At 32.7% G+C, this 21,948-nt stretch overlaps 1 protein-coding gene across 2 annotated transcripts; it reads right to left on the bottom strand.

Annotated features, from left to right (window-relative positions):
- Positions 1 to 482: 482 nt before the first annotated feature.
- Positions 483 to 20,865, bottom strand: LOC105638931 (ARM repeat superfamily protein). Of its 2 annotated transcripts, XM_012222840.4 has the most exons (31): positions 20,501 to 20,865; positions 19,794 to 20,027; positions 19,412 to 19,593; positions 18,780 to 18,900; positions 17,131 to 17,352; positions 16,749 to 16,965; positions 16,507 to 16,652; positions 16,252 to 16,409; positions 16,018 to 16,167; positions 15,893 to 15,941; positions 14,575 to 14,763; positions 13,290 to 13,469; positions 11,679 to 11,818; positions 10,943 to 11,069; positions 8,749 to 8,889; positions 8,534 to 8,602; positions 7,613 to 7,749; positions 6,636 to 6,753; positions 5,901 to 6,035; positions 5,597 to 5,793; positions 5,353 to 5,500; positions 5,138 to 5,272; positions 4,980 to 5,066; positions 4,395 to 4,871; positions 4,228 to 4,295; positions 4,101 to 4,152; positions 3,352 to 3,438; positions 2,547 to 2,593; positions 1,588 to 1,697; positions 1,039 to 1,112; positions 483 to 840 (listed from the first exon to the last, which is right to left on the bottom strand). In XM_012222840.4, the coding sequence occupies exons 1-31, from the start codon at positions 20,594 to 20,596 to the stop codon at positions 808 to 810; spliced, it is 4,326 nt and encodes a 1,441-aa protein (XP_012078230.1). In that variant the 5' UTR covers positions 20,597 to 20,865; the 3' UTR covers positions 483 to 807. The 2 variants fall into 2 exon arrangements, with proteins under 2 accessions (XP_012078230.1, XP_089582102.1); XM_089725976.1 differs by lacking the exons at positions 19,412 to 19,593; positions 20,501 to 20,865 and having other exon boundaries at positions 19,794 to 19,933.
- Between the last annotated feature and the right edge of the window lie 1,083 nt (positions 20,866 to 21,948).

Genomic DNA, 21,948 nt, shown 5'->3' with positions numbered 1-21,948 from the left:
TAAAAAAAATTTTATTATAACAATTTTCTAAGTGTGAAAGGAAAAATAAATTATTCTCATTTCTTTGTTTACACTTTTGATTGACAATATAGAGAAATGTGTCAATGTTAATGTAAAGTTACTATAGCTTTTAAGATAATTTTTAATTTAATATTTGACTAGAGTTAAAATACTACATTTGTTATTAAAATTGTTTAGTGCCGCAATAGTTATAGTGTTTAAAAATTGGGAGCATAAAATTTACTTTTACAAAGAAATGAAATAAAATAAAATTAATAATATAAATTAATAAATATCGCAATTGATTTTGGTCATCTTAACAAGTTTCCCAGGAACCTTTCATTTGCATATCCCTTCTGTTTTCACCCATCTCCCGAGTGGGGGAGCAACCACTGAGGGGCAAGACAAAAAAGGTTCAAGACATAATTAGAGAAACCAATAAGAGTTCTGTAAGAGTAAAGTCAGCCCTGTTGCAAGAATGATTTACAGAAGGCAGTAAAATTTAAATAAAAAGAATAATGAGTTCAACTATGCACAGCATTCCTTTGATCCTTTCTACATCCGCTAGCTATAGGTAAGGAATATGTACAAATTTACATAAAGAGCTAAATACATCATTTACAGTAAAGGGCAGAGATGAATAATTTTTCAGATTTGTTAAACCTAGTTTTGAGAGAAAAAAAGCCATGAATGACTTGGTAATTAATCCATGAAGTTACAGGTCTGAGCTTGCAGACCCTGGTTATTCTTGATTGGCTATGTGAGATCCCAAAATCCTCCAAAAGCACAGATGGTATCAGAGGAAATTTATACTTTCCGTCGCCTTGTTCTTCTGACAAACTAAAAGAAGAAAAATCACTGTTTTTTACTGCTGAAAGATATGATGAGTAAACAAACAAACACGCACTTCCTTCCAGACTTTGGGAGTTAAATAGAGAGCTTAAAATTGAGAGAGAAACAGATAAAACTCCAAAATATTTTCTTTAAAAAATAAAATGAGCAATGAATGAAAGCAGGGAGAAGAGATTAAGGGCTTACAGCATCTCCATTAACATCAGTCACTTCTGATGCTGACGTGTCTGAAAAAACTTTCTGCCTATTCTTTCCCTTCGCTGCATCAAATTAAATTCTTATTAATAAAACACTGGAACAACTTTGTGAGTGATTTTCAGAGTAACTTCCAACAGTTCCAATAAGACACGAGGAGGAATTATTAAGCACACTCGATGCACATAAAAATAGCATGTCCTCCTCACACAATCATGTGGGATGCACCCATGAATTTAGCTCGTAGATCCATTATGATAGTGAGAACGTGCAGTATTTCCAAAATCATAATATCAGAAAAATTAATTTGGGGTATTTGAACTTTTTTCTCTGACATGCTAGCTACTGAATGATAGACTCCCAAAGTACACAATTTTTTTCAGACATCTTAAAAAGCAAAAGGATCAAGTAAGACAATGTTTAATTATTTGCTCAACCTAATGTATGGAGTAGTATGACAGAAAATAACAGTCCAAGAAATATTCCGCTAAACCTGATGGGAACACATAGAGCAAAATGAATGATTCTAAAGAACTTTACCAGGAAAAGATGCTGATCCATTACAAAACTTTTTATTTTCCTTGTTTCCCAAGTGTTTTGACTTTGTGTTGGGATCATCTTCAAATGTATCCACAGTTTCTTTCAGATCCCTGAGAGAAGAGCACAAAATTATATCATTGCAACATCAAAGAGAGTGTTTACCAGCCGGTTGATATTCACTTGACTACTGACCTATACAATTTCACCATCAAATTTAATCAAGACTTTATAATTTACATAGTTCAACAAGTTTCAATGCCATACGAATGAAAAATGCAATTTAGACACCAGACAGTAATATAATTCAAGGAATTAATCACCAACCAAAGTGCCAGGTAATAATCACGAATATCTATATTTTATGTGCCAGGTAATAATCACGAAAATCTATGTTTTATGGTAATAAAGGGTGAACATCGTAACTCAATCTATGAAATGAAATACCACACAAAGTTCTTGTTAAACTTAGCTTTTCAAGTTTGTTTAGTTAGACAAAATTTTACAAATTGAAAATTGCAGAAGGTGCATCATGCAGAACAAGAAAAATTAAGAAATTTTTGAGAGAGGACAGGGAGTTTAACTTTTAAGAAAACAAAAGAAATTTAAAGAAAATAGTAACATAATCGATGACACTTTCATTGTGAATAGAAATACAATTCCAATCTGATTCCGAACTTTTATCTTTTTTGTTCTCAAGTCTCAACTAAACCACAGTATCCTTTTCAAGTCTTAATGTCTCTAAACATGCACATGAAGTCACAAACAAACACTTTCTTTCTTTAAAAGGAAGAAGTGTAATAACAGAAATAACCTAAAACAATAAGAGAATCCAGTATCCCTCAATTCAGAAAGCCCAAGTAGCAAAAATGGTAGAAAAGTAGTGGTTTTCACAGGTACAACACAGAAGTATGGTTGGAACATGCTCAAAAGTCAAAAGTAAGACATTTTTAATAACTCACTGTTCACTAGAATATAATGCATTTGACTCGTCTGCCAACTTCGTCTCCTGAAAATGAAGAAGTGAGCCAAGGAGATTTAAAAAGAAAAGAAAAAACAACAAGTAAATGAAGGCATTAAAAGACGATTAAGTCAGAGATAACAATATTAAAAATAAAAAAAAATAAAAAAAAGGAAAGCTCAACAAAAGTATACTCAATACAAAAATAATAGTCAGTCTAGGAATTTTGATAGAAAATCAAGTTCATAAAATAGGGTATCTTCATCTTTTGCCACTCGTAACAAGAGTCTTGTGATAATTTTCAAAGAGGAAAACTGAAACTAAGGTCATAGAATATGCTAGCTGAAAGTAAACTGAATATCATATAATGCAAACAGCAAACTTATGGGAATTGTTTATCCTTTAAAAAGAAGTAGAATTCCATTTTAGCTTTTGCATCTGGAATTTCATTTCAGCCCATGGCATTCACAAATTTTAGGTTATCCAAAATACTAATAATCTAATAACTGAAACTTCAGTAACTTCAGACTAAATCTCTATACATTGGAACTACATCACATAATGTTGAAATCTTTGTGATTAAAGTAAATATTGTGTTTCCTAGTTTAGGTTTATTCCTATTTAGATTACTTCCTATATTGGAACAATTTTTTGTATATATATATATAGTGGAGTAGAGGTTGAAAAAGATAATACAATAGAAAGAAATACAACATATTCTCTTCTTTAATTTCTTCACATACTATATGCACCGTTCCAAAATCCACATGCTAGCAATCAATATATTCATTGTGTTTTACTATTACCCTCTCTTTCGGAGAATTATCATTGATGGTCTCCCAGCTTTCACTGTCCAAGCATAGTAATTCAACATCACCACTATCATATGAGATCTGCCAACATGAAAAGTAATCCAAAGTCAGTGGCTTACAAAAACTCAGTCCATCTGAGGGAAGAGGCAGAGAGAAAACAAGGCTGGAAAAAACTAATTTACTAGTTAGATAAACAGAGAGTTGAGCTAGAAATGTAGACTTAGTAGTAGAGCTCAGAAGATAAGATACCCATCATCCCAGAAGTGTGCATTGGCAGCAAATGACCATATATACAAACATATATTACTTAGATAAAAACAGAGATTTTAAGCATAAAATGTCACTGTATAGAGATAAATCCCTTTGTCATCTAACAGTTGTGCATCTGCCAGGACATTATAGAAGCTTGACAATTTCCTCCAACAAATGTGATAGTTGGGTACTTATTGTATTTTATATTAGGTACATATCCAAGTCATATAAACTGATGTACCAAAATAACCAATCATAACTTGCACAGTAATAAAGAAAATGAAAACAAAACCATAAGCTAGAGCAAGAGATGAGGAGCTAGAGCAAAATGACATTCTAAATCGAGAAAACAAGAAAAGACCAAAACATATCAAACCAAGAAAGAAAAGAGAGTCCTCCTCAAGACTGAACTCAAATTATCTGCAAACTAGCAATTAAAATTTTGTTAGAAAACACAATGAGCCCAGTAACAGTTAAAAGCATCTCATTACCTTGTGGGTCTTATTGCAAGGATTAAAACCAACCACCGTGCCGGAATAAAAACTGACAAAGAAAAACCAGAAATCATAAAAGAAAAAATGTTCCAGAATACTTTTCGTCCATGAAAAATGTCCTTACCGTCTATCAACAGGGGATGATAATTTGATTCGTTTTCCAATTAGTGCCTCACACTTAGCACTAAATTCCTGAAAAGAAAAAAATCAAAATCACTAGAAGAAAAGGAAAAATTGTTCCAAAATAAACTAACCAATTTCAAGGTGCATCAAAATAGAATGTGCATATACCCTTGAACAGCAAGGTTCATTAAATTTGTCCGATGAAACTTGGGAAGATTCAATGGTGATACTGGCACTTAGCCCAGCATTTTCTTTTAAAGAAGGAATACTTTTTTCTACATTTTGGATCAAAACTTGTGATTCACTCAAAGAAGGTTTCACTGTTTCAGAATCACATGATAAAGAAAGTTTCTTCTCCATAATGGAATTGGAAGAAAGTCGTTTCTCCAGAATGGAATTAGAAATTTTAGATGCCTGATTTTTGCAACCCTCACTGTGCAGCTCCACTGATTTCAAAACATCATGCTTTTTCCTATGTCCCAAACTGATATCTTGCCCAGCAGGTTTTTTCATCTCTTTCGCCTCAACTGTTGACAAATTAGAATGCTTTTGCGATGTCAAGTTCAATGTGTTGTACTTAACATCAGCAGACTGCATTCCATCCTCTTGATTTTTTCTACCACGTTTTGGAAGGCTGCTAGCAGGCTAAAATCAGATAGCAAGTAGGGAAAAAAAAAGGTTGTCAATAGAAAATTGGTAGCCATCGAGTGAAGCAAGAAATTAACGGGATTGAAGAAAATTCTAGATATGTACCATTGAGATCTGAGACTTGAGACTCTGAACGACTCTCTTGACAAAACTTTCATCAACAGGGGACTGAGTGAGACATTTTAAATTGGCCTGCAAGTAAAAATAAACTAAAAATTGATAAACAAATTAACTTGTGGAGATTTGAGTTTTTCAGAACCTGCCTCATCACACTTCAAACTTATTCTATACAATGATGATGGCAGGAAAATCTGTCCAGGGGCGCGCAATGACAAGATGCCATTTTGATTTAATGCATTTAAAGAGAAGAACCCAATATCCGCCAGAATTCGCAGATTCTGCATCCAGTTCAATTTTTGGATCAATATAAACCACAAAATACTGCAGAAATAACTATCTCTGAGAGAATAATACTAACAGGAGTTCGTGTTGTATCAGCAACATCTTCAGCTCTTTTAATAGCCCGAAAAATGCTTAGCAAATACAGGACAGCATCATTAACAAGGTCCATGCGACCATTAACAATATTGCCATTCAATAATGCTCGTACAACCCAAAATAATGGACTGCAAAAAGAAAAACATCTCTCACAGAGTGGAAATAATATTCACATTAGCTTTGGGTAGTTCATTCTACAACTAATATTAACTTCAGATTCATACCTACAAAAATTAGCATATGCTTGTTCATCCTGACAGTCATTAGGTGGAAAATCAGCATCATGAGCAAGAATATGGATCAAGTGTACAACTACATATGCTGGATAATCTGTAAATGGTCCTCCCTGAACTGCAGATGTTTGGCGATTTCGAGCTTCTAAACCATATTCCTTGATAAATTCTTCAATGTATTTCAATGACTAAACAAACAGTTAAATAGACATTATTCTGATGCATTATGTGTACAGAACAAAGGACAATGGCAATATATTAGATAACTACAATAAGCAAGGAGATGAAAACATACAGCATCTTGCAGATCCTTACAGCAATCAGATGAAGCCAATGCGAAAGCGCATGCATATCTACTAGGGATAGCATGCTCCTTTAACAGCTTGTGTATTTTAGTAAGGAAAATTTTTCTAACCCAAGAAGAAGAGTCCTGAAAATGAAACGAGAAAATGATTAGTGGATCAGGTCCAATATGTGCTCTTGATCACAACCTCTAGGTGTAAGAGCCTTAAGATCAATGACAAACAAAAACTTTTTGTAGTGTATCCCCCCAAAGAGTCCTAAGACCAATCACTACCAAAAATGTTTGCACTTACCAATATATTCCACACCCCACTACCACAAATCAATTTTAAGACACATCTCGCAACAGGTAACAATCCAATAACAGGTTAAACAAATTCATTAGAATTTTTAGCCAGAAATATGACCATCATCTTTTATGTTGTAAAAACAAGCATTCTCCTTTCTCGTGAATTTTCTATCTATAATATGATTAAAAATTGCAGTTTCAAAAAGATGAATGTGCAGAATATCATCTTCATTTTGCATTCTGTGAAGATACATCGACTACCAAAAGGCAAAGGATCATTATTGTTTGTCTCCCTAGAAACAAAAGCTATTTATTGAGCATCATATAGCCGCAAGATTTTCAATAGAGATATTCTCTGAATCCATACTATCATAAAACTTTTCTACAACCTATTTCTGTCAGCTGACTTTATCTCATGCACAATCCAAACCAACATACCTTTGCCACCATAATCGTTAATCGAAAAAGTTCTGGAGACATATGTAAATCCCATCTTCTGGAAAGCCGAAGAACAGATTTTGCAGCAGCTAATATAATATGAGGTCTGTCGGTTGAACTGCCAAAAACTCCACAAACACATTTTATACACAATCAGTCTTGTGACATAACTACACCAAAGTATGAAATAATTACAAAACTTAAACTGAAAGCAGCATAAATAAACAAACATGTGTACATATTTGTGAATAATTCAGTTAGATAACAACTGAACTAAGAATAAGAATAATGATAAAATAATTAAAATAATGATAAAAATTAAATAAAATAAATAAATCGCTCAAATTGAGCCAATGACTAAAAAGAAGCATGAAAACTGTGTTAGCTACACCTTTCTAACAGCAGATAAATAAAAACAAACTGAAGTAAAACTGGAATTCATAGCTCCATGCATATGCTAATGCAAATAAATAAATTCTCCAAAACACAGGAAACATAAAGCCATAGGAGAATGCTACCTAAGTAAAAGACAAGAAATTCTCTTCAATGCTATTTAAACAGTTAGTCTTGAAATTGATTCAAGCTATGTAGAAATTAAAGGAAAGAATATGTTTTATTTCTTTCAATTGTGATGTGTTTTCAACCTCTACTCCACTATATATATACAAAAAATTGTTCCAATATAGGAAGTAATCTAAATAGGAATAACCCTAAACTAGGAAACATAATCTTTACACTAATTAGGAATAAACCTAAACTAGGAAACACAATATTTACTTTAATCACAAAGATTTCAACAAGCTAAACAAATTCAGATTTGATGGTCAACAACTGACATATGAATGCAGGTCTACCTTATTCACCAATTATAATGATGTCGAAATTAGTAAAAGAAATGACAGAGAACTTAATGCAGGCATGGAAGTTGTAACCACCATTAAGACAGCAAAAAACCAAAAATCATTGTTGAGACAAACCGTGAGATGATTCCATCAAAAGCATCACCCCGTTGCAGCAACTTCAACAAAAAATCCAGTAAGTCATCAATTTGACGATTAACATGAGATCCTCGATGTGGCAGAAAACTCTTGACAAGCATTTTCAATCCATAAATCTGCAAAAGCAGAGTATTGAACTGATATCACAATCAAATAAGGGATTAAGACTTTTCCAGAAATATATCCATGAATACACTACCTAAGCACTGTCTAGGAGTTTTACTACCCAACCAGAACTTTTAAGAAGCAGTGGTGATAATGGGAAATGCTTATGCAAAGCCAAAGTAGCAGTTTATGCGACTCCAAGTTGGACCAAAATACTGCATTTAAAGAATAATACAAATTGATGTGCAACATAAAATTAGATTCTCAATTACTGTACAAGGTTCATTTGAAACACTTGTGAAAGTGCATGGATCAAACATACCCGGAAATCTCATCAGGGCTTCATATTATATTGCAGAGATACAAAATTTTATCATATAATAGAAAGTACCTGTAACTACTATCATAAAGATACCAATAAAAACAAAAATTTTGCAACTTACTAAAAACATTGTAGCAAAAAAACAGAAGATAGACAAGCTAGAACGCCAATCTCATATCAATCAAACCCATTTTCTTTCCAATTCCAGTATTGAGGCTTCTTTTAACAAGACAAGCTAGAAAACTGGTTAATCTCAGTTTACTGTATGTATATATCTACTTGGACAATATTAATATTTGCAAATTTGCTTACAGTTCCATTGTTCCAAAGTTCAATTAGTTCAAATTTACTAACTCAAACTTGCAGTAAGATTCAAGTAATGACACTGCTAGTGCTGGCAAATTTTCACAGAGAAAAGGAAATATTATGTTACAAATTTAAATTAATAATCTAAAATTTTAAAAGAAACATACCTTCAATTTGCAAGAAACACTACGCTCGGAAGTCTCACCAAATGAAGTGAAATCATCAGATTGTTCCTCCTACACATACAAGAGGCCATATTACTTGGACAATAATTTACCCACATGCACAGACAACTCATTCGATATTCTTTAGAAATACGAATCCTATATTGTGGCAAGAAATAATATAAAATGATGAACACAGTACAGTTTGCTTCAATTACTTGAAAAATTCTCTCAAATATATACAATCTGATCTCTCTCTCTTGAGCTTCAAATGCCGAGACAGAATGTTGTGCGATACATCCCAAGGACTGCAAAATGGTTGGAGTATTCCAACCTCTATGTAAAGAATATACAAGTTCCTGAGAAGACAGAACATAACCTCAAATTAAAAAGGAAAAAGAAAAGTAAAAGAGGAACATATTTTACAAACAAGTAGAATCAGTAAATGCAGATGGATGTACATCTGAAGTGAGACACTGAAGATAATAAATTGTAGGCTAAAATACATGAATTCACCCCAGAATTTTGCAACTATAATTGTAGGCAAACTGAACTTTGCAAAGGACCTATTGTGTCCCTCAACTTGCGAATGTTGCACACATTGTGCCCCTCTCCACACTAGTAACAACAATTTTTAGGTTTGTCTTTTATATGCAAAGTATTAACGTTTTTGCGTAGTTTGTACAAGTTTATGAATTTCATATTTTTCAACTATTTAATAATTTTTTAATTGATATAGTTTTACAAGATGAAGCATTCAATAGAATAATTTTTACAATTTGAAGTGTTTAATAGGTCCAATTTTATAACTTGAGGAGCACTATAAGTCCCTCGCAAAGTTGTTTGCACACACCATTACACATATAAAGTTCAAAGATACTTTTATCTATTTGGCCATAAACTGTAATGTTGTAACATGAGATTCATCAACAATATAGAAGGACAAACAAGGTTCACACGTTAAAAATAGATATCACGCATTGTTGAAGAAGTCTGAAGGTCTAATCCCATAAACATTAAAACTATGTCAAATAAAGATACATAAAAGAAATAAGAGAACAATTTTAAAATTTATGAATGTTGAATAAAAATAACTAGGAACTCTCACTGCTGAGCAATCATTCTATAGTAAATATTATATCAAATTCCATCATATTCGACAAATTTTAAATTTGCAAAGCACTTCTTATTTCTAATAACATTAACATGACCAAAAGTTAGAACATGATAACATACACAATACTTTAGTATTGTGACAAAAGAGTAAGCAGAAATGAATCAGGAAAAAATTGTTGCCAAATACATAAATTCACCCCTGTAGTTTTCATGAAAAATCTTGTGATACCCTCAGCTTCCACTTTGAACAGTTGAACCTTTCAACTTATAAAATGCACCTATTAAACATTTCACCTTGACCCATTGAACACTTCAACTTCTAAGATTGGATCAATAAAATGCTTATCAGATAGTTGAAAAATGTGAAACTTGTTGTTCTAATAGTTATACTAACCACATATCAAGTCAACATTTTGCACATAAAAGCCAAACCTTAAAAATAGTTGTTGCTACTATGGAGAAGTGTGTAATATTATCAAAATCCTTAACTTTAGGGGCATATGATAGATCCCCTGCAAAGTTTTTTTGTGAAAACCATAAGGGTAAAAATTTATGTATTTGGCCAAATATTGTGGTACCCATAAAAAATGAAAATGAAAGAATTTCACATGAAAGGTTATTACTATTAGCGAACTTTGCCAACCTGGTCATAGAGTTTTAAGATTTAGTAATTGCACTTTAATATTAATGAATACATAAAAATCACATGCAATTAGCCCCAACCCCACTAACCAATAAGTAGTTAAAGCAACAGAATGTTTTTCACTTCATTTTTGTTCTTGGCAAATGAAATAGACGCAAACAACAGGAAATTCATATTAGAATGCATTTAAGAAGTTCGGGCTAAATAATATCAACTTGCCTATAACACAAAAATCTGGCATACAAGTATAATAATCTTTTATAATTTTATGCAAACAAGATTGTCTCGTCTTTTCTGGAAGTCATCAAGAATGGTGTTGTTGGCAAAAGAAAACAGCTCATGAAAATTGCATAGATCATTCTTATCTTCCAATGAAATTTATATTGCTAGAGAGTGAGAGAGACCAAAGAAGCAATCTAGAAAATACATAAATGGATCAAATTAAAGAATATTAGTCACCTTAAATTTAAAATAACTATTAATGGAATAGAAAAATGAATTAGAAAACAGGGTTTGGTTCAACAAATATCCCGCAAAACCAAACACAAACATAACATGTGAAATGACAAAAAATAATTAATTAATCATGTAGCAAGTAATTTAATGAATGAATATAAACAGTTACTATGTTTGATCACCCAAAATGTACTGACCTTGCATAGTTTTGGAAAAGTGAACTCCTCAGAAGGGCCAATTAATGAAGCAATTGCAGAAATCGCGTGCTTGGACTGAACACGAGTTCCCTCCAGACAAGCACTCTCCAGAAAAGGATAAAAATCACTAAATCACCAAAAAAATGGATAAATTGGACAAATCAGTTACAGGCAACAAATATTAGAAACTCAAGAGATCTTAATGAGGAGTCTCTTAAATTGGTACCAAGTGAATAGACATCGCTTTGTACAATTCTTGCAAAACAAAATAAATAAATATGGTATTACACCTTGCAAGAGAGGTTCAGTTGGTTTAAGCATCTAATCAAATATGCAATTTGGGAACCAAAGAAATCCGCAATAAGAACCAACATTAATGTGTGAAATGATCTTCAGTTAGAAATAACATGGCTTATGGCAGCCTTTTCTCTTCCCCCCTTTTTTTTTCTGGTGGGAGGATTGGGGGACCCGAGTGACAGAAAGAATGAGTTTCCTTAATGCCAATTGAATTGCCAATGAAGCGGACAATACAATATTTGCATAGAGCATCTAATAATTAACATGCATGATGAGTCATTACATTATTTTAAAACATTTCTAGATTTTAAAAATATATGAAAAAGGAACCAGCAAGATTAGGCAATGTCATTTATTGTAATATAAATTTCTTGGCATTCCATTCCAGTAAAGTGTAGTTCAAGCACTCCCGCCAATAAAAACTAGAGAACAGCACTACCTAAATTTGACCGATATATGTGGGCCTGCTTTTGCAAAGACTTCAATAAGCACATCATTAATTGAACGCTTCTCCTCTAACAGTATTCGGAACTGCTCTTCAGAACCTCTCAATAGTAAGGGGGAAAGGCTGACAATAGCCTATATCAGGTAAAATGGCAGTTAATTTTAAGCAACAAGGATTGAAATAATAAAGAAATTTTGCATTATTGGAATTCATTCGTATATGAACTGATATACCAGATCATTCTATTACAATACAGAAAGCTGGCCCTAATATCCCACACTACCGCTTCTCCATCAAAATTCTGCTTTTTGTTAATTACATATTTTTTCAACAGGTTAGAAAGGTGTAAGACTAAATTTCATCAGAATCCATCCAGCCCTTTGGTGTAAAAGCATTTGCAGCATCAGCTATGCTGAATTACAATGTTTAAGAACTCCACATGAACAGCACAATGAGTACCTCAAAGCTGAATTTGGTACGCATGACAGGGTAGATGCTACTGGACAAGACTAGACAGAACAATAAAACTATTGTCCAGTCTAGTGTTTGGTGTGAAATATAAAATAAAAATAAGAAGTTAATTGTTTAAAGGATTAATATAAAACGACAAGTTAAAAAATGACTATAATACCCTTTATTTACCTTTTGTCTCCTCTTTAAAAAACTTGGAATTGAGATGGATGTATAACATAGTACAATCTGATGCAAAAAGTCATGTAACTGTAACATATGAAAATATATATCTTTTAATTGCTATTTTTCCATTTTAATTTTTTAAATAAAGCTAATAATAAACTATTTATTTCACTTTATTTAACGTTCTAATTTTCATTTTATAAGTGTTATTTTAATTGTCATATGTGTTTTCAATTTAATATGATATTTAATTTCTACGTATTATTTTGTTTTAATATTTTAATTTTAAATGACATAAACATCTCAGGGTATTATCATAAAAAAAAAAAGGATGGAATCTTGCCCAAAGATTGGGACAAGCTTGTACATCAATTTTAAAGACACAAATCACTATTGGGACACGATAAAAAGTAAATACTGGTTACGACAAACTTATCCTGTCCCACCAGTGCACTGATGAACGCAAAGAAGAATTTGCCTTGTCCTATCCTTTCTCATTCTATCATGCATGCTAAACGCAGCTCTGATTATATAGGAGTTCAAAACCCTTTTTCTGAGAAACTCATGAATCAAGTTTCACATGGATTCCAAGCCTATAAGTATATTTAAAATGATACTAGTTTAACATACTCCAAGAGCAAACAACTGCTCATGTATTTAAGTCTTAATTGCAACATGCTTGGAAAGCGATGACAGATGTCAACATTCCCTCATGCAGAACCAAGAAATATTGGGCAACCAATCTGAATTTGACCTAATTTACTTTAGCAAATTAACTTGCCTCTGTCTCATAATTTAAGATTATTGTATCGAGTTACAGGATTATAATGTCTTATTAGACTAGGACGGGCCATCAGCTTTCTGCATCAACTAACTGCTGGATCACATATTCTAGTGGAAAAGCTTTAATGAAATTTGAAAAGAGATGCATCACATACAAAAGCAAACTTAAATAACAATTATTATTACCAGAAGCAGCTTGGCAGAAGAAGCCTCCAAATGTCCATTTTCAAGCACCTTGCTTGAAAGAAGATCTAAAATACAACATACATGCTCTGAGCTGAATACATTGAATGAGCATTTTGAAGAGAGTAACTGTAGAAATTCAAAATGTGGATGTTTATCTCCTATCATTTTCAGAAATTTATCCTGAAAAAGGAGCAAATGCAAGAAGAGATTAGGATAAACAGAAAACAAAGTATCACAGTAAGCTACATATTGAAAGTTATTTAAGTAACAAAATGATGCAAGCTCGTGGATCTGACTAATGAAAGCAAAAGATGAGAGAACCTCCCACGACAACTAAGAATCAAAAAAACTTAAAAAACTGCACATCCACCAACTCCTATCAGGATAAAAAACCTTTAAAATAATAAAGCAAAAAAGAAAATAATAATGGCACAAAAGAAAAAAAAATCATTAATAATGGACAACAATCCGTAAAACCTTGGCAAATCATAGATGAACCAAATGAAGCCAAGCCTTGAATCGCTAAGGTCAAATTTAACCACTCATATTAGGAGAAGTTTTCAAATCAAATCACGTGTTATCAACTAACCACAAATGTGAAAGCATAGAATAAAGGAATGGTACCTATATATTCTACAAAGAGTATAATAAAGCTCATAAAACAAAAAAGAGTTGCTTCCAGACTCTCGTTTGGCAATGCCTATATAGAGATCAAGCATGTTCAAGCTTCTTTACATGCAGTAAATGATTCTCCTACATGATAACAAAGCACAAATGATCTAAACCTCATTAGGTTTTATCCAAAGAATAGAATGATCTTTATGAATTCAGTTTGGCTGCTTTAAATGCCTTTCCAAATCTTTGGGCTCTAAATATTGAACAGCAACACTGATATGTTTCCCAAGCTAACTTGAAACCATTACCAGTTTCAAGACTAGATAAAGAAATGAAATCAACCATTCACAACTATTAATGCAACAGATGGAAGACATGCATAATTGAGTGGTAGAGTAATGCCATGGTAAGGTGCAAGTCATCAGTTCAAATCCGATTTTAACAAAATTAACCAACAGATTAGCTTCAGTTTTATGTATCAACCAGATAGAAGCATTCATAGCTTCAGTTTAATGCAGAAAACAAACAAAAGCATTTGCAGCATATATTATCCATATGAAACTGCAGTTCTTTTCTGAATGTTTCACCATGATCTAAGGCAGTGATGTGGTGGTGCAGATATCGTGCACTTAAATGTCTAAGTAAAGAGGACACTAAGAAAACAGCATACTCTCATTGACTGAGCCTTTATACTTGTCTGTTCAGTCAGTAATAACTCCAATGCATTGAAAATCTTATTGTCTTTCATCTGGTTCAATTTATGAAAGCACTCTTCTGCTTTTGAAGGATCTGGAAAGGATGCTGACATTTTCATGAAAGAATTTTTTATTCTCTTTTGCATTTCTTCCGAACTATTGTCCTGCAGGGTATATTTATTGTGATTTGTTAGTTGCAACCAACAATAATAAACTGAAATTCAAAATGCTCTGTGACAGTGAAACTTAATTGGATTCATAAAAAGCTCATGCTGGGATATTCAAAACGAACTGATAGACAAAATAAATGAGGCCAACAATATATCACAAGACAAATATCCAGCACCAATGCACAAAATATCAATCATATCATAAGAGATCTATTAGAAATTATTATATGATGTTTGCATATATTATAAAATTAATTTTTTCGATGACATATCATGAAAATGCATGGATGTATAACATCTCGACATTTTTCCATTTATCGTTGAATATGAGAAAATTAACAAAAAGAGGGGCTAAATTGGGGGTGATTGACGATTACACAACACAGGAAGCAATTATCAATGGACTAGTTTACTAGTTTTTATGTGTTTATGATGTTCGCTTATCAATTCCCATCCTTTTGAATCTATCAAGATCTAGAAAATGACTTTTCAATTTTGCAAAGGGAATTAATCTTCTTTGAAAATAGCTTAATTTTCCATTATTTATGGTTGACCGGTTTTTTCTATATGTTCCAAGCATCAGAAAAGATGATTTTTTAAATGAAATTTTTCATGACAAATTGGAAAAGAGAACCCATAGTATATGATTTCATATAAAAAAAAAAGAGAGAGAGAGAGAGAGAGACTCGGCTACATTTTCTCAAATCTAGAGAATCATAACATCATAATTGTCAAGACAATATATAAATATACAATTGTTCGCTAAAGTTCAAAAGAATTGAACCAAAAATGAGCCCCAACCATAAATTCAGAGTTCAAACACTTCACATAGTTTTATCAAAATAAAATTGAATAACTGAAAACTTGTTGCGCATATGTAAAAGCTGGCAGAAATACAAGCCTTTCTACATAGGCCCTCCTTGTAGAATAAGAATAACAGGAAGCACAACAACAATCTTTTATCAACAATGGACTAGAAAAATGCATTATTCATTAAGAAAATCTCTGCTAATGAAAATCTGCTAACCAAAAGAAAAAGAGGAAGACAACCAATACTCTAAAGACGGTATCCACAGAACCTTGCTAGCAGTAAGAAACACACACAAAGAACCTGTAATAGTACCTTCTCTTTCTTCCGAAGGGCCAAATAACTTTGCATTTCAGTCTGCAACCTGAAAACAAACAAAAACAAATAAATAAAAAACCTATATTTTTCACAATGGTCAAAATAGTATTGATTATGAATACCTATGTTTCTGAGATAAAATTGAGTTCAGTGCCTTCACATGAAGAGGAGTGAAAAGAGAAAACAACTGGACCCAATGCCTAGTCCTGCATTCAACAGAAAGACAAACTGGAAACAAATCCTCTGCGAGAATAAGCTCCATATTTTGCAACCTGCAGAATATAGATAAAAGATTACACATAGTATTATAAAGCTAAATTTTGGATAAATGAGTCATAAGGTGGGCAGGAACAGACCTGAAATCCTTACAATCTTTATCATAGCAAAGCATTAAGATTTTACAAGGAATTTGTTCAAAGTGGTTGTTTATATTCATGTACCCTTCAGAACATTTGTTACAATAATCCTGATATACCTCCATCAACTTCTGCAAGGCCTTCTTCCTAACAGATGCCTGCAAGATATTCAAAACTTGGAATTACTTAATTTTCCCTCCACGATCTGATAGTACAGCGCATTCATTGATTGCTTATGAAACTTGAAAAAACTACCTTCTTATCCCGAAGTCTTTCAGTAGCTTTTGATATTAGTTCAGGGGGAAAAAATTTCAGGTTTAACCTGGCAAGATCACATACAACAACCACCGCCAGTGTTCTCACCCTGTCATCATAATCCAGCAATCGACCTTCAATGGCAACTGCTTAATTGACAAGTAATGAAATTCAAGTTTCAGAAGCAAGCGATCAGGAGTTAACAGCATCAAGAGAACAAGTTTGCTTGCTGAATGACATACAGAGAAGTTCAGATGATTCTTTTGCAAATGGATCGGCCGTGTAGCAAGCCTTAGCACATTGCAGAGCAGTAAGTCTAACTTCCACAGATTTATCAGAGAATCTATTTTTGAATTCTATAAAAAGATTCTGATACTCCTGTGCAACATGTTGTCCAGGTAGTGCAACGAGCTTTCCAATTAAATTAACAGCTTTAATTCGAACGTCAACCTGATCAGTCTGGAAATATAACAATAGTGTCAGTTAATCAGCAGACTAAACTTGCATAAAGAAAAATAAGACAACCTACGAAAAAGAATAGGATGTCCATAACAGTCATTCCATGCCATTCAAATGAGATGATATTATGGAGTAATATCAAGAGAATTAAAAGAGAAGTCATACCAGTAATTCTTGGGTCAAGTTAGGAATGACTGCAAGAAGCATCTGAGGGGCACACTGGAAAACTTTAAATAAAATTTCATGGTAAAATTCTTTGAGCTCACTCTCAACAGCATCTCTATCCAAAGAACAAGATGTTAAGAACCCACAAATGAAGGGCTCAAGCTTTTCTGCACAATGTTCAATGACAGAAACAGCAAGCTGAGAAGCAGCAGGGGATGCAGCCTGCAAAAAATACAAGGAAAAAAGAATTCAGAAGGAAATAATGTGGAGATGTTTGATACACCATCTGCATATGTGGTTTTCCAACATCAAATGGTATTCCATATGGATTATCAGCAAAGAATTTCAAAAGCAACTATTTAAGATAAACCATAAATTAGGAACTTTAATAGGCCAAGCCCAAAGCAAGAGAATCATTCGATAATGCACATTAAAAGATCTAACACAAATTACCAATTATTACCTGTAAAACCCCAGCACTATCAAGCAATTGCACATGCTTAATATTTAATAATATACATGTCCTGGGATCTGAATCCACAAAAATATATAAATACATTGTCCAACTAGCTCCATAGCCCAAAGTTAAAGAAAGAGAACTGTTGGGTATACTTCAACCATGAATTTTGGCACAAATTATGGAGAATACCTTTGAAGCTCAAATCTTGTGAAGTTTTTCTTTTTAGGAGAAAGCTAAGCTTTATCATAAATTAATATAGGTAGTGTTCTGCTATGAAATGCTAATTTGCAACCATTTCAACTGTAAATAAACATAGTTCGGAAATGAATGTCTATTTAACAGAAATATCTGCAATAAAAGCTTTCAATTTTGTTTCAATACAATCATCAAGTAGCAAAATGGCTTCTATACATGAGAAACACAAGCAGGAAAGCTAAATGGAGACTTGAAGAAGCATAAAATACAGCTTCATGAAAAAAAAAGTTTTCCCAGAAGAATTCAAAACAGAAGCTCTGAAGCACAAGATGCAATAATCATGGTGTTAAAGGGACGCTAAGATGCTTGTTTTGGATTTATCATAAAAACCACACCAAAAAAAAAAAAAACTCAAGTTTCTCAAGCAAAGAAAACATGGGCCTCTTCATTTCTCCTTTAAAAACTCATCCTAGGCAAACAACAAGTTTAAACATCTCCAATGGAAGAAATGAATTTGCATCCATGGTTATGCAATTGTTGCCTAAATACCACAATATGGTTCCAAAAATAGTCCTATGGTACCAAGAGCTGCAAGTGAAGAATAAGATCAATCAACTAATCCATGAAGGTCTAAGCCTAAACCTCATAATACAAGAAATTTGAATTCTGAAAATTCCAGCAACAATATTTCACCATAACTTTATTCTGAAATGTGGATGTGCAAGCTTCAAAAGACATTTAGAGAAATCCTAATTCAGGAACTATATCTGCAATTTACTTAGTTTCCAGGAAAATAATCTTTCACCACAGCTGTGAGACATTTCTCAAAATTTCACCTTTAAAAACCTATAAAAGGAAACATCATATATATGCCGATCATAACATTAGAACTTAGTGGTCTAGAGACTAAATATAGGCATGACCAATATTCCATAAAAAAATATAATAAAAAAATTGCCTGGAGTGAAAGAATAGATACTCTAAAAGCACTTACTGGTCCTTCCTTTACAAGATTTTGCAAAATCAAATCCGAAAGTGGTTGAGAAGCCTCCTCATTTAGAATATGTCCCATTATAGACAAGATATCATTTATCAAGCTTCTCTGATGGTTTTCCCTATTAATGAAGGAATGCAAGGCCATTATTGATCAAAAAATGAAAAACAAAAATAACAAAGATGATATAACTCAAAACAGCTTGTAACACACTAGAGAGTAACCATGCTATTCACAGCGCAACTCTTGAGACCATCAAAAAAATCCCAACCATTCAAACTCAATCATGTCATCAGAGTACAGCGAACAATACATGCTCTACAAAATTTTCAATACCATAGTATCTAGTTTGTGGGATAAAAGTATCAATGAAGTATCCATTTCAAGCTAGATTTCACAAATTATGTAATTTCATTGCAACTCATCACGTCTTAAACTTTGCCAAACCATGTTTGCATCAGGAGTTCACAGTTGGGAATTCAGCAAGCAGTAAAGGAGGAAGAAAGAAGATATTAAACCAGGTTATCAAAAAAGCAAATTATTTTCATTGTTTTTTTAGTTCAATAAGAAACAATAGACAGAGGCAAAACTTTTCTAAAAAAAGCAGAGAGAGGGGAAGAGAGCATCCTGACCTCACAATGGAGAAAAAAATGTTGAACATTTCACGAACTAGATCATTGCAGTCAATATCCAGCATTATCACACAACATTTACATCGTGCAACAGTCTCTAAAATTTTAGCCCTCCTTGAAAAATATGGACTAGCAGTGTCAGCAAGCTCCCCAAACATGCTGATTATGAGTTTAAAGATATCCTTTTAAAAAAAAAAAAAAAAATCTAAGTGAGTTGCAAATACTACATACAAACAGAGATCAGGAACAAATGCATACACGGAAAAGCACTTACAAACACAAAAACAAGCAATCATGCACTTGCTATTGAGAAGAGCAGGGAGACACAAACATTTATAGAGAAAGCAGAGGTTAAGAACATGTGAATTGACAATCTTATTACCCTTAGATATTTGTCTTCAAAAGGAGGCTCAGGTGCCAGGATCCGGAATATTTCACTTACACAAATAGCCACCAAAAGCTTAACGTCCTTATCACTATTTCGAAGAAGGCTAAGCTTAATAATAGATTTGCTTAGGGGTCTTATTGCAGCTTCTAGCGTCTTAATAGCTTTTACCTTCTTAGAAGCTTCGGGCATTGAAGGCTGCTCAATTTGAGACAAAGAAGTTGCAGCTTGCTGCAAAATTACAAATGAGCAAATAAAAAAATAGCACATAATGAGATTATTCTAAGAATATACCTAAGGAATGCACCACATTATGTATATGATTTAGGCTTAAAAATACATTAGTCGCGTATCCTTAGAACTATCTAAGCTACTTGACCAACAAGAAGCAACGGAAATGAAACCATAACCAGTTCTGAATTCAATAAAACCAAAATAAACCAGATATTGACAGGTTGAAGATGCAAATTAAATTAAGCCCAACAGAAAATGAGAGAGATGCAGAGAAATTAAGATGCGAGTAGAAATTTTTTTCTTTTTTCCTAATTTTAGGCAAGCATTTCAAGTTTTGGGGGAAAAATAGGGAAAACAAAAGTATTTAGTCAAACTACAGACACAGTACAGTACTGTTAAGCCGCCATTATCTCTTTGACGATACTATTTTACTGTAAATTCAGTGATCAACAGTTAAGTAAACAGCGTACTCTGAGCGATTTGACAAGAAAGTCTTTGTTGGGACGAGCGAGTCGGCCGAGTTGAGTGCCGATTTCGGAGACGACTTGTGACGGAGACTCGTCCATGGACTCGGTAGATGAGAATTGGAAACCCTAGTAATCCGACCAAGAAGGGAGAGAATCACAGTCAGAGGTTTTTAGGTTCTTTCTTTGTTACTGGCATTGGTTCTGATTCGAATACAAAAAAGTACTAGTATTTATGAGAGGAGAAAAAGAGGAGCGATTTTGAGAATGGATGATCCCGCCTTCGGTGCGCGTGGATGCTACGCTCTTTTTTCTTTCACTTTGGTTGGCAGTGATCGTGGTCCATGGCTCGGTTAAACGGATTTGCTTTTCCATGGTCCAAAAGCAAATTTTTGGGATATAAGCTCAGTTATTTGATATATAACATGGGCAAAACTAGTTGTTTTTACTTTTAAAAATTAATATAAATACTATATTATCGAGTATCAATTGGATAAAGCTAGTTGTTTTAATTTTTAAAAATTAATTTAAATACTATCTTATTGAATATCAATTGCTGAACGCAGTCAAATTTTAAATTTATGATTGATTTATCTATTATGTGAAAAATAAAAAAATTTAAAAATATGAAAATCAAAAATAGATTTTTTTAATCCGTCTAGAATAATTAAGGGGTTGTTTGATTTTGTAATTGATTTCCTTGGACTCTGTCCATGGGTCTACTCCTTAATCAAACCAATAAAAAATATTTATTATTGAAATAAAATTATTTTTACTATTAATTAAGAAAAATAAAATATTAAATGGATATATTTTTTAAAAGAATTTGCATAATTTAATCTATTGATAGAGCCATAGACAATGTCTAAATAAATATAATTCATTTGAATTAACATGTCATCTAAACAAGTTTAATCTATTTTATCAGCCCAAATCATGATCCACGTATGATCCAACGACACATATCTAATAACAGGAAATTATAATTTCGAATTCATTACTAAATGTTTGCTCTCGTTTTTGATGGGTTCTCCCATTAACAAGTGCTTTAGCAGTTATCCTCATCATTAAAGCTAAAAAGGGCTTCCCAGACATCTGTGCAACTAGGTGAAGATGTATAATTATGAAAGCTTGACAAAACTTCAATGTCAACTTTGCAAATACTGCACGAACCTTTTGCAACCATTCAAGCTAAATCTAGAGAAAACAATTTATTTTCTAATTATAAATTTTATTAAAATTAGGGATTAAATAATTATCTTTCTTAAAATCTTTTATTTCTTTAATTTTCGTCCTATATTTATTTTTGATTAATAAAAGATTTAGCAGAAAATGGTTTACAGATTGAATTAGGTTGAATTAATTTGGAATTAAATAATACAATAATTAATCTAAAAATGATATTCAGCCCCTCATTGTCAAAGTTCAAAGTTTAAACTGATAATTTGGGCTTA

This window comes from Jatropha curcas, chromosome 9 (genome assembly GCF_041381405.1).
Source record: "Jatropha curcas cultivar XTBG-Jc1 chromosome 9, XTBG_Jcur_1.0, whole genome shotgun sequence".
In the NCBI taxonomy this organism is placed as follows: Eukaryota; Viridiplantae; Streptophyta; class Magnoliopsida; order Malpighiales; family Euphorbiaceae; genus Jatropha; species Jatropha curcas.
Note: the sequence above shows the minus strand (reverse complement) of the source record. Positions and strands in the feature narration are given on the sequence as shown.